Source organism: Branchiostoma floridae, chromosome 5 (assembly GCF_000003815.2).
Source record: "Branchiostoma floridae strain S238N-H82 chromosome 5, Bfl_VNyyK, whole genome shotgun sequence".
Lineage (NCBI taxonomy): Eukaryota > Metazoa > Chordata > Leptocardii > Amphioxiformes > Branchiostomatidae > Branchiostoma > Branchiostoma floridae.
This window is the reverse complement of record NC_049983.1, coordinates 14,036,391-14,049,649: the sequence shown is the minus strand read 5'-3', so window position 1 is coordinate 14,049,649 and position 13,259 is coordinate 14,036,391. Positions and strand designations below refer to the sequence as shown.

Below are 13,259 nucleotides of genomic sequence, written 5' to 3'. Positions count from 1 at the left end.
AAGCAGAGGTTAGGCTCCGGCTGGTTTTGACGTCTCTCTCGGCGTTTTGTTGGGCTTCATATTTTCATCGGGTTTTCGTTTTGTCTACCAGCCAGTTTGGAGCCTAACCTCTGTTTGAGTTGCCTGGGTGTCATTCTTGTCATCCAGTTCACTTTGTTTTAGACATTCGGGGATCTATTTTCCGTGCTCGCCATCAGTTTTTGGGCGTCCAGAAAAAGTAATCCAAGAAACTACGTAAGTGTGGTCTTAAACAATGAAAGCATATCGAGTTTAATCAACAAACATGTGCGTAACCACGCGTCAACGTATGCAGATTGGCCTTGAAATGTGATCACTGATGCGAATGAAAGCTCATGACCCGTAAACGTCACTTTTGATTAGGGTACTTGGAACCGTGCCATGCTGCTGTCTCACAAACACTTTGCAAACTGCAGTTTCATTGCATGGCCCCATGTACCCAACCACACCCTACACTTTTGGGAAGTGGTTTGTGAAGCTACCTGCCCGTACTCGAAAGTACTTTTAGTGACGCTTGGCTGGTGACCCGAACTAAATAGGCACATAAAAAATAGTCGTATCAAGGGGTGTTTCCTTTGAAAATACCAATGGGTGTGGAGTATCATGTCACGGTAAGACCTGTGTCACCGCAAGCTAGGTGCGCTGGGAAAGCGCTCCTAAACAAAAGGAAGAGGTATTCAGTGTAACAAGCTAGATCTCGGCAACTCCGACAGGCAGTGGGAACCCTGTTACCCCTCCCTGGGTGCTAAGATTCCCAACATTACGATATCCGCCTAGAGGGACGTTCCCGGCATCCTCTATTGTCCAGGTGTGCACCACCGCCTACTTTACTTCACCTGGATATTTGAGTTGCTGTGTGGGTACTACAGTCTCACGTTTGGCACAAGACCGGCCGGCTCTCTAGACCAACATGGCGGACGACAAAGAGAAAGACAAGGTACTGTTTCTTAACTTTCTTGACCAACTTTTATGACATTGATTGAATCTGGCCACTCCGTAGAGTTTCCTCTGCCCTATTAACGCCCCTATGGGAATGCGGGGTCCCAAGTAGACATGGGGGAAGTGGCGGCCTGGGTACCTGGAGACTCTTGACGAGCATGCATGTTATACATTTCTGACTGACATACTTTGTTTGTTTGTTTGTTTATTTGGCACGTTGTCAATGTAACCTTATATGACTGTTTCCATATATCGTAGCTTACAGTGCCTAGATATCGCCTACGGTGCAATATGTATGAGTTACCCCTACTTAACTTTTTTTTCACTCGGGGAGGATAACGCAATTCTACTCTCCAAGCAAAGGTTCGGATCCGATTGTTGTTGTTTTTTACGTGTTGTTAAGCGTTTTTATAGAGCTTTCTTGTTTGTGCTAGTTTAGCAGGAAGACTTAAAGGAAATGGTCAAAATAAAAAGCCTGATAAAACGCATAAAAACATGTAAAGAAACAACAACAGCCGGAGCTGAACCTCTGCTTGGAGGCTTACAAAACCGGGGTTGTCATGGCAGGGAATTCCTTTATAGTGTTGTTTTGGTTTTGAAAAAGGTGAGAAGGCATTCATCAAGGTTTCTCCTGGCCCTTAAGAATCCATTCCTAGTTCCTTGAAGGTGTAGAATCTGTACCTACGAATGTTACACAGATTACGCACACCCGAGTGGGGTCATGTTATAGGATGAATAGCCAGATAGCCTTTGAGGCTCAATTACGTGGAATTAACTTGCAGCTAGATTAAAAGACCCACAGATCCCCACTCAAGGCCTAGGATCACATAAGGGTCAATGCTATAGGCACACATGTATTGTGGACTCTGTGTGGCCGGCTGGACTCTATGAGTTGTTTTGGATATGGTCTTGCATCATTCCAGTTTGACCTGACTTGACAGATCGAAATGAGTGGTTTTCTTTGTTTACCTGAGGCCGGCGGTGCGATATGGATGTCTCCTCTCCAAGGTGTTCAAACCGAGATAGTCATCAGGATAAACACCATGTCAGGGTTGGTCATTTACGGAGACAATCGTCCCAGCAGACCAGACAAACTAGTTTTCTCCTCTGCTCTCCTCATTGCCCTCGTAAAGTAACTTGTAAACACAGAACGTTTACAGCACACTAAATCACATACTTACAAACAAAGACTTCTGGTCTAGTTTGACATGGCTGCTGTTGACGTAAGTCTACCCAGAGATGTGTTTTTTGCTAACAAATTGTTTGCAGACGGGAGACACCACAAAAAGTATATAGGTGACAAATGGCGGTAACACGCCGGGTGACATATCATCGTGGTTTGTGGCATGTAATCCTCGAAGTGCAATGGTATTTGTATTACACAGACCGCACTATTGACAAACTAGTATTCTAGCTTCTATGACTGTACTATCATTGCACTCATGCATTAGAAAATTGTTTAGAATTTTGGGAATCAGTAACCTTTTGTCGTCCAGAAATTAAAGTAGGTTGGTATCCTTACCAAGAGGCGTACCAAGGTAAGCTGAGCCATTAGAATATATATATACTGTAAATGTATTAAAGTTCGCGGGGATCTGAATGTCCCAGGGGATCAAACCGGTATGATCCAGCTCCTAAGCATGCTCCCTCCTGGGTAGATAATAATAGAAATCACGTTTCAATCAGGACACTTAGGAAATGTTGTGAGATACTTGCAACCTTATTTAAGGATATTTATGAGCTAATCAATCACCAGTAACCGTTGTAGATACCATAGCTTAATCTATAGTGCCCAGTAGTTTGCAATGAATGGCAAGACTTGAAATATAGGCCTGAGGTAGCAGACTTGATGCATTCAATATTTGACGACTGGGCTCCGGCTACCTGTACATTATGTAAACACGGGTACTAGGTGGCTACAAGTACATTTTGTAAAGACAGGTTTTCCTCAGTGGGGAATGATATATTTGCTTGAAAGTATTCCACGCAGTCACGTAACGTTAATGCTGTGTTGAGGGCGTCTCCAGACTAGTACTGGCGGTGTCATGGACTGCGGTCCGTGCTCTCACTTGAGATCACTTGAGGTGGCGCGAAGTGGGCCACATCTTTAGATTCCGCTCACAAAGGTAAACAACTCTGCCCCGTACACACCTGAGGGGGTAAGAGAGGAAACCGTGCCGACAAACAGAAGGAAACGTGATCAGCCATCCATGTAAACCAACAAAGGCCAATGAGGGGGTTAATAAAGAACATGAGAAACGTGAAATACTTTCAGACGTAGCAGTCACAACTTTCCAAATCACATTTCCCACATGATGTGCATCGTGCCCGGGCCCAACACTGGTTAACATTTCTACCGATATGCGATCTTAGCCGATTATCTCAGGTAAAAATCTTGGTATGTCTGAAACTTGAGGAGGCTGCCCGAGGACATTAAGTTAAAGTACCACGGCTCCATTCCATCAGGTTACATAGGATCACGTGATGCAGTGAAGAGAAAGGCTGTGGTTCAAAACAGTGCGTTTCTTAAAACATGGCCACGAATGTTGGTATATAAAAGCATGGGTTCAAGGTGAAAAACATAGTTTGGAGTGCGCCAAAGCACTTGACAAACCTTTAGAAATCTTTCTGCGCACGTCAGTGATTCAGAAAATGTGTTGAATGGTAAATAAGTATGTCCGTTTTGCGATTGCATGAGTCATGATGTTTGATCGTTCGACTTAACATTTAAACATTGAATACAGTTGCAGACTACTGGATAACGCCGATTGCATTTCACATGACCACTTCCCACCGTGCCCATAGGCGAAATACTGTGTTCTGCTGAATCAACAAAAGATGTGCATCGAAGGGGATGCAGAACTTGAATTTAAATGATTATTGTCCCCGTCAGCATTGATGAGTCATTGGCCACATTACATGTACAATGTACATTGTATCTTCAGTTGATGAAACATTTGATTTTCCCCAAAACACAACACTTGGTCTTTAGTTTGTTAAAGAGATGAAAAAAAGATCAATTAGCCGGCCATTGCCCTTGTCAGGTTAGGATGAGTGTACGTGAGAATTAAGACACAAATTAAAAAGACACATCAAAAATATATTTGAAGACTTAGCAATTGACTTTATATTTTTTCCCTGTGTAGGAGGAGCCCCCACCCTATGACAGGCCTTCCGATATCATGTACAGTATAGAGGAGGTGCCACCCTGGTACATGTGCATCTTCTTGGGATTTCAGGTAAGACCCGGATGATGTGAGAATCGAACCTCATTACATGAATTACACGAGACGCATGATCACGTAAGATACATGGGCTGGCATCATAAGACTTCTAGCTATCTGTCCTCTTGGAGCATAGCTCATGGCGCAAGCATAATCGTAGCCTACTAAGATATGCACAGATTTCTCAATGTTCCGCTTCGGACACTAAGTTAACATAGGATTAGATTACTATGTATGATATAATTCTAGATTACTATGTATGATATAATAGATGGGTCACTCTTCCATCTGAGTGCCATACGTACTGAATGCAAATAAAACATACAAACACATAGGGAACGGAAACACATTCATCATGATGCCAACTGTGATTATCTTTTGTCTATTTAGAGCTATTTCATCAAACTTTTACACCTTCCTTAGAACCTTGTTTCAAACCAAAATAGATCCGTTTTTATCCAGCATTTTGGCTGTTGTTTCCCCAGCACTACCTGACGATGTTCGGTGCCACCGTGTCGCTGCCCCTCATCCTGTCAGGGCCCCTCTGTGTGGGGAACAACAGCCTGGCTACCAGTGAACTCATCCAGACAACCTTCTTTGTGTCCGGCATATGTACTCTGCTGCAGACCACATTCGGAGTCAGGTAAACCTCAATCATTCAGAAAACTAACACACCATATTTTTTTAGAGCCCCGGTCAATCAAATACAAAGTGAAAAATGTCTCCGCTCTGGAGGCGTCGCCAAAAACATAGTATAAACACCTATCAGGGTTTCAGCCACTGTATATGATGAATATCATTATCCAGTTGTCAATCCAATAATTCTGTTTGCTTTCCGCATTTACAATTGAAATAGTTTGAAAAGATCAGGATGAAAGAAAAGGTGGATAACTTCGAATTCCCAAGATAATGACAATAATGGCACAGATAACATCGTCATTGGTAGTCGAGACTGGTCACAGTTATTGAACACAATTATTCCGCTGTGATAACATCATGGTAATTGCAGGCTCAAACAGTGCGATCATCTTCACTTCGATGAAGAAGAATTTCATTGTATACATACATACCCACCGGGTTGAGTACAAATCACAACAAATGATTAACTCAAACAGGTTTTGATGTTATTGTTGACGCCCAGTAAGTGCCATCCAGAACAGATTGGACGAGTGCGGTCGGTGAAAACTGTTCAGTCAGTGGCGCTGGTCAGTGGCCCCCTTACTTTCGAATTCCTCTTCCAAAAGAATTTCGTGAGGGGAGAGTGTTGGGGCCCCAGTTTAATATAGAATGAAGACCTTTATTGCACATTTTTGTCACACCGGGTTTGGTTAAACCAATGGCGTTATAACGTCTTTGGTTAAATGAAAACATGTATGCGTATGCATAGACTTTTAATGAATACTGGTTAGCACCTGAACTAAGACTATATGAAAGAATCGGATTCTGGTGTGCTGTCCATTCCTTGACGTTTTCATCAGTACCTGGATGACACTTTGTATGTCTCCTCCTCACATTGTCCTGGAGACTAGAAACAAAACCAACATAATATACGGTCACCGCGTCTGCTTTCTACTTGTTTGCTTTGGCCGCAGTCGGCCTGTCTGTTTACTTTACCCTCAATTAACAAAGAGGCCCTTTCTGCCTAGCATTCGTGGATGTATCATTACTAGTATACGAGGGGGGTTCAATAAGTTCTTGGCCTCACCAAGAAATAACAAGCACAACTCAGATTTTCAGGCACAACTTCATAGTATGAAGTCTTTTATCAATATCCTCCAAATTTCAAATCATTGGAGTCATTACTTTCCAGGCATTCGTTTTTCCTAAATTAGAAGGTAAGTGGCGAGAAAAAAGTTGTGTGAATTGTGATCAGACATGTGTGGGTCTAGTTTCCCATGCCATAAATTAACAAAAGACGTTGTCAAAATGTTTGATAATGATTCTCTTCCTATTTCAAGCAAAAAGAATTGGGTTTCTAACTTCCAGCAGCGCAAATTGACCCACACACTCAGGTCAGGTCAATTGTCCACGTTTTTTTCCTTCTCCCTCACCTAACGTTACTGGGTGTCGCCTGCAAAGTAATGATCACACTAATTTGAATTTTGGTACATATTTATATAAGACTTTATACTTGACATCTATGCTTCGAAATCTGAGCTGTGCTTATTTTTTCTCGGTAAAGTCGGGGACTTATTGATAACCCCACGTACATGTATAAAGTCTTATATAAATGTGTACCAAAATTCAAATTATTGTGATCATCATGTTGCAGGCGACACCCAGTAACGTTAGGTAAGGGATAACGAAAAAAAAGGTGGACAATTGATCTGCAACCTGAGGTGTGAGGTCAAATTGTCTGATCACACTTCACCCTTCTTTTTCTCCCCACTTACCTTCTAATTTAGAAAAACGAATGCCTGGAAAGTAATGACTCCAATGATTTGTAATTTGGAGGATATTGATAAAAGACTTCATACTATGAAGTTGTGCCTGAAAATCTGAGTTGTGCTTGTTATTTCTTGGTGAGGCCAAGAACTTATTGAACCCCCCTCGTAAACAGAAATACATTAGAGAGTTGGTATAATCACATAGATATCTCAGATTCTTGGCACCTCCTGTGGCCATTCTTTTATCTATCCTCCTCATTATGGCAGGTTATCCTTACTAAGCTGATACTAAATGGCCGGCCTACTTTCCCAGGAGTATTTATGGTCTTTGCTTTAAGCTCCCTTACTTGTCTTTCTTTAAATTCTTAACTGTGAACGTTGGCATTCCGCTATTGCAGAGTGTCTCTAATAATCTTATCAGACACCACCCCCCCCCCCCCCAACCGCGCACTATTTCCCACCAAAAACGTCTAAAATGTCAAGAAGCTGCTTTCGGTAATACCAGAAGCAAGAGATACTATTTGCTTTGTGGGAGGGGGTCGGTAGATTAACATCTTGTTGATTCAACACATGGTTATTAGGAGGTGAACGAACGGGTGACCTAGTTCGTAATTGACGGGGAGGGGGAATGTCTTCAGTTCCATTGTACAATACACCTCCACCGAGACGACCCGACACGGAGATTTTCATGACGAGCATTTGTTAACTTGCTGGTCGGTTGATATGTTGGTCGGTTGATTGACTTATCGTCTGGTTGGTTAGTCGGTTGGTTAGTTGGTTGTTTACTCTGTGGGATGGTCTCTTGATTGGTTGATTGGTTTGCCAGTTAGCCTGACTAAAATCGCGCTCCTAGTGGCCGGCCTTACAGTTGCCACTACGTAGGAGGGGGTCATTAACCCCAGTCAGCAAGACATTGTGTAAATACAGGCTAGTTGGCAAGGATAAGCCATAAGTTAACCTGGATGCTGTACGTTGTCATCATTACAGCACGTTGTGTTCTATTTCTATCAAAAGTCACACTGACAAACAAGATACGTTTTACAGGCTTCCCATCGTGCAAGGCGCCACCTTTGCGTTCCTGACCCCAACATTCGCCATCCTCAGTCTGCCTGGGTTCGCCTGCCCCAATGTCCTGGGCTCTGGTACGTCAGAACGAAACTCAACCTCAATTAAACTCTCTAGGAAGCTAGGCTTGCATATGTTCGAATATTAAAAGGATTGAAAAATATCAAATGTCAAGTAGCATGCGCTTTAAGTAACAATATCAATTTGAAGTGCATCTTTTTGTAGTAGATACAGTAGAAGCCGTTTAATTGCACAGCCTATTTGCCAGCGTATTTCTCGCATGGAATTATCTTACAGCAGCAATTAGGCGAAATTATCCTGCTGGACCGCACTGGTTTAGAATTTTGGAATTCCCTGCAGTTAACAGAAGTGTGCGTTGTGCAATTAACTGGCTTCTACTGTACATGCAAACAGTCTTTTTGAACAAACATTTTGTCCTTATCGATTCCTATTTCAATGTTTTTGTTTTCTTTTTCTTCAGTGGAAAATACCAGCCTGATCACGATCCAGGTAGATGAGAACACAACAGCTAATGTGGACATCAATGAGCACTGGAGGATCCGGATCAGGGAGGTAGGAGAAACCATCAAAGTTGATGCTAAGGGGTGGGAATAGGTAGACAGACTTCAAACTTCATTACGAGGTCCACCACGAAAAGGGCATTGGCCAACTGACGATCAAAAAAAGCTGTTTCAGAGGCTATAGCTATTCCCTGCCATTGTACTCTTAAAGCAGAGGTTGATGAGGAAAATGTCACTGCTTACAGAGTACATCCAACGCTCTTTGTTAATAAAGAGAGCTTTCTTATACCTTTTGAAAAAAGTAAATTTATCTTATTTGCAGATCCAAGGAGCCATCATGGTGTCCTCCGTTTTCCAAGTCGTCATCGGGTTCAGTGGACTGATGGGATTGATGCTACGGTTCATAGGCCCCCTGGCGATCGCTCCGACGATTGCACTTGTGGGGCTGGCTCTGTTTGAGGAGGCCTCATCCCAGGCAGGGAAACACTGGGGCATCGCCTTCATGTAAGTTGCATCGAAATTGAGGGCACCTGTACCGCAACTTTAGAGAAGGCCTGACCTTGAACGCTTTTTATTCCTGATATGATCTATGATAAATGATCCCTGACGTGCAATTCCAGTCAATAGACAAACACCTAACATTTTTTTTAATTCAACAGGACCATCGCCCTGATCGCCATCTTCTCCCAGTACCTCCGGAATGTGAACTTCCCCGGGGCGAAATGGAGCAGGGACAAGGGTTGTCACGTGGCGTGGTTCCCTCTATTCAAGCTTTTCCCGGTCAGTGATAAAATAAACACTTTTCACTCACATGTACAGTACTACTAGTCAGCAGGTCAAGATATAGAACATTTAGAGTAAAATTTTTGAGTGATTGTACATTTCTGCTTGATATAGAGTTACCCGAAAGCCACAATTAGCTAGCCTGGGTACCATTCTCCGTTGTAACCGTGGCTAGCAAGCGAAAAGGTTGAGCCAGCGGTTATACAACAGTGGGTGATAACTATTGGCAGACCAATTTACATTGTAGCTATTCTATGGTAAGGTATTGCTTTGGACGAGGATGTAAATGAAACGATATTCCTGCACTATGCTTTTCTTCAGGTCATCCTCGGGATGTGCGTGTCCTGGGGGTTCTGCGGCATCCTGACGGCGGCGAACGTGTTCCCCACCGACCCGAACGACCCTCAGCACAGTGCCCGGACAGACAACACTGCAGTACTGTACCAAGCCGCCTGGTTCCGCTTCCCTTATCCAGGTCAGAGTTACAAATATTGAAGACAAAACGGGCTTTTCAAAGCTTTACTACATGCATAATAGAAGCGGTAGCGACTCCGTAACCGTTCGGTTTTATTATGTTTTTCCCTTCTGTGTGTCAATCATTGACGGCAAGTAAACTTTAAAATGCTGGAAGTACAGTGAGTTGTAAAGCATAAATGTATATTTCCTTTTGTGTTTTACATGATAAGGACTGTGAAAGTTTACCAATGCCTATCTTTTCAGGCCAATGGGGCAGGCCTACAATAAGTATTGCCGGAGTATTCGGCATGTTGTCCGGTGTGCTCGCCTCCATGGTTGAGTCCGTGGGAGACTACTACGCCTGTGCGCGCCTGTCCGGAGCACCGCCCCCTCCCGTGCACGCCATCAACAGAGGGATAGGGATAGAGGGGATAGGCTGTATCCTGGCCGGCGCCTGGGGGTCGGGGAGCGGGACCACATCCTACAGTGAAAACATCGGAGCCATCGGAATCACAAAGGTGTGTGGTATATGCTATGTTGAAATGAAGTCGCTAACAGCCTGTTGAGTTCTTTCTTTTCGAGGAAATTTATTTTGATGCAATTGTACTGTACATGTTGAAACAAACAGGGAACAGTTTCTTAGGTAAAAATGATTGATGTGATTCATGGGCCCTTGCGAACAATTGATACCACTTAACATGTTAACAAAGAGCCATTTTACGTTTGATTCCTTCGGATTAGCCTGATTAAATCTCGCTTATAGTAGCCCGCCAAATATCCGCCGGCCCCCTAGAGGGGAGGGGGCAGTTACAGCCCTTGACAGCGAAGTTTGTGTTACACAGACTACCTTCGGACAAGTTGAAGCATTCAGTGGGCTTTCTATATTATCATTATCATTATCAAAATCATTATTGCTATAATTTACGATACGAAAAAGAAGGGGGTGACAAAAGAGCGAAGGGTAAGGAGATACGCTAAAGGGAAAAACGTGTAACCCCAGTAACCGCTCCCCATCTCAGGTTGGTAGCAGACGTGTGGTCCAGGTTGGCGCCCTGATGATGCTGGTGCTCGCCATGTTCGGCAAGTTCGGCGCGCTGTTCACCACCATCCCGGAGCCCATCATCGGCGGCATGTTCTGTGTCATGTTCGGCATGATCGCCGCCGTCGGGATCTCCAACCTGCAGGTGAGATTACACACAGCTCTAGTGTGGCAATGAAGACATCTACAAACGAGTTATTGGCTCCGCCCTGGTGGCGTATCAAAAATATCTACTCATCGTAAGCTCTGTCTGAGGCTACACGGATTATAAAGATCACAAAAGTGGGGAACGTAATTCCAGCATTCCACTGTCCACATGTTCATGTAAAGTCAGGTTTAGATAAAAAGTTAGACATTATTAATTCACGAGTTGAAAGTGCTTGTATCTAAACGATCATTTTTCACTCGTTTCCTACTTACGCACCTACCACACTCGTACGGCTCCAAATCTTACCTAAAAGCAATGACGAAAATGAAAGGACACAGACCATGAAATAGTGTTATGTTGTACCATTTATTTGTAAAAAAAGATATGTTCACAGATTGATGATTAGGCCTAGGACTTAGATAACGTAATCTGCATCTCTGTTAACGTTTATGGTAATTTTTACCCTTACCTCTTCCCTTATGACCTCAAAGCGACCTGTAGGCCAATTTGAGCTTCTCGTGAATAAATAAACTTCAAACAAACGTTTTGATGTCATGTTTACTGCAGTACGTGGACATGAACTCCTCACGGAACCTCTTCATCTTCGGGTTCTCCATCTTCTTCGGGCTGCTGCTGCCGCAGTGGATGAAGGAACACCCCAATATCATCAAAACAGGTATGGGTGACAGGAGGCAATTTTGTACCGCTTGAAGACTGGGACTATAAAGATTTTTTCTCTCCACCGGTCTACTGGAGCAGACCCCTGTACAAGCACTTTTGCAATAAATACAGAGTACTTATGGTTTCAGATGAATGAAATTAAGTCAAACCCTTGCCCTCGCTTCGCACTGGCCAACGTTTTCTTGATAACTTATGGTCTTAGATGAATGAAATAAAATGAAATCAACCCTTACCTTTGGCACTGATACTAGCGTTTTCTTGATAAAACGGCAATCTTAACGGTACGCCCATGTTCTCTTTTCCAGGTAGCACAGAGGTCGATCAGATCTTCACCGTGCTGCTGAGCACCAGCATGTTTGTTGGAGGCTTCGTGGGGTTCTTCCTGGACAACACTGTCCCAGGTAAGATGTTGAAAAAGAAACTATACTATTTGCTACTAAATATGCAGATTGCATCATTTCTGTTTACGTGATCGCGAGGTAACCTACTCTATTGTTGTACCCAGGTACGGACGAGGAACGTGGTATCGCCCAATGGAAGAAGCTGAACGCAGCGTCCTTGAACATGAAAGGATCCGACAAGAGGGCCAACAAAGTCATGGAATGTTACGACTTTCCAATTGGCATGGACTACATCCGTTCGTGCAATATCGGCAGGTACATCCCTGTCTGCCCAACCTTCTGTCTCCCGCCGTTCGGGTCGGGTGGGGACGAGGAGGAACCAGAAGTGATCGAAAACCCCGCCGCCTTTGGAAGGGAAGCGCGGGAGGCGCCTGTGAAGCTAGCGCCTCTAGCGACTCAGGAGATAACTGCATTGTGATAAGCTGGATCGATGGAAGATTTTTTTAAACCATTCTCTAGCATTGAGTAACGTTCCATGGGAGTGACTACTGAATGAACACATGATTAAACATCCATGTATTTTTCTCACGTGGTGGTATTATGGCACCCTATAGAATTATGAGAGTTGATGTTATGATTCATGTTACACAGAACATACGTAAACTGTATACACACACACACATAACCTTCTTGGCAACTAATGGTGATAGATACTGGTACCCCCCCCCCCCCCCGAGCTTTCATTCACAACAGGTTGGTAACTTTAAAATGACGGTCTAAATAAGAATGCAATGTTAATGTTCATTTTGTGCACACTTTGGAATATCATATTCCATACTCAGGAATGCACAATTGCATGATGATTTAGAGCTTCACGACATTCAAGATATATAATGATGTACTCATAACATACCTATAACATTTATAAATCTCTTTTAGCTAATTTTGTGGTGGTGATTAACAACCTACGCTGTGGACGCACAATGTCCTCAATGATTTGCAACAGGGGAACCTTTGAAAAAGTACACATATGATTTTAAGCGCTATTCAATGTCTAATATAATGATGATCACTTACAAAGGTGACTACGCTGTACAGTGTTCATTCTCCAATTTTTGGTATTAATCAACACGATTCAGAAAGTATATTATATTTTATGTATGTATATCGGTGATTATTCTGTAATGAGTAGTATTGCTTGCGTCTCATTTTAAAATTTGCAACATGAACATTCACAACATCTTACGTAAGAGTGTAGGTTTGTTTGCAAGTTGTATCCCCAGCTGCTAGGCTATATTCAGAAATTGCATATGCTTTATCACTAAGTAATGTTATTGTATTTTGCTCTGTGTATACGTACATTGGAATAAGAAATAAATCAAGGTTCATATACGGTGGTGAAGGAATACGTGTCATATCTTCCTTTTAAGTTACATGATAGAGGCATAAAAGTTCTTTAGAAAATTCCAACCGTTACCTCCCAAATCCGTCATTTTTATGCTTTGGGTTGACGTTTTGAGGTTTGTCCGCATGGTGACGCTTTTCAATTACATGGTTGTATCAAATGAGCGGCTCCTATGTCATTGACATTGACGTTGACTGAATATCTCGACCATTGGAACATGCACAGTTATGTTAACAAAGAGTCCGGTACTTG

The 13,259-nt window shown here is 43.0% G+C and overlaps 1 protein-coding gene across 1 annotated transcript; it reads left to right on the top strand.

Annotated features, from left to right (window-relative positions):
• Window positions 1-518: 518 nt before the first annotated feature.
• Window positions 519-13,007, top strand: LOC118416709 (solute carrier family 23 member 1-like). The gene is made up of 13 exons (XM_035821911.1): window positions 519-955; window positions 4,104-4,196; window positions 4,667-4,824; window positions 7,613-7,710; window positions 8,115-8,206; window positions 8,477-8,658; window positions 8,814-8,934; window positions 9,259-9,412; window positions 9,658-9,911; window positions 10,413-10,577; window positions 11,148-11,256; window positions 11,567-11,662; window positions 11,767-13,007. The coding sequence occupies exons 1-13, from the start codon at window positions 929-931 to the stop codon at window positions 12,078-12,080; spliced, it is 1,863 nt and encodes a 620-aa protein (XP_035677804.1). The 5' UTR covers window positions 519-928; the 3' UTR covers window positions 12,081-13,007.
• Window positions 13,008-13,259: the final 252 nt, after the last annotated feature.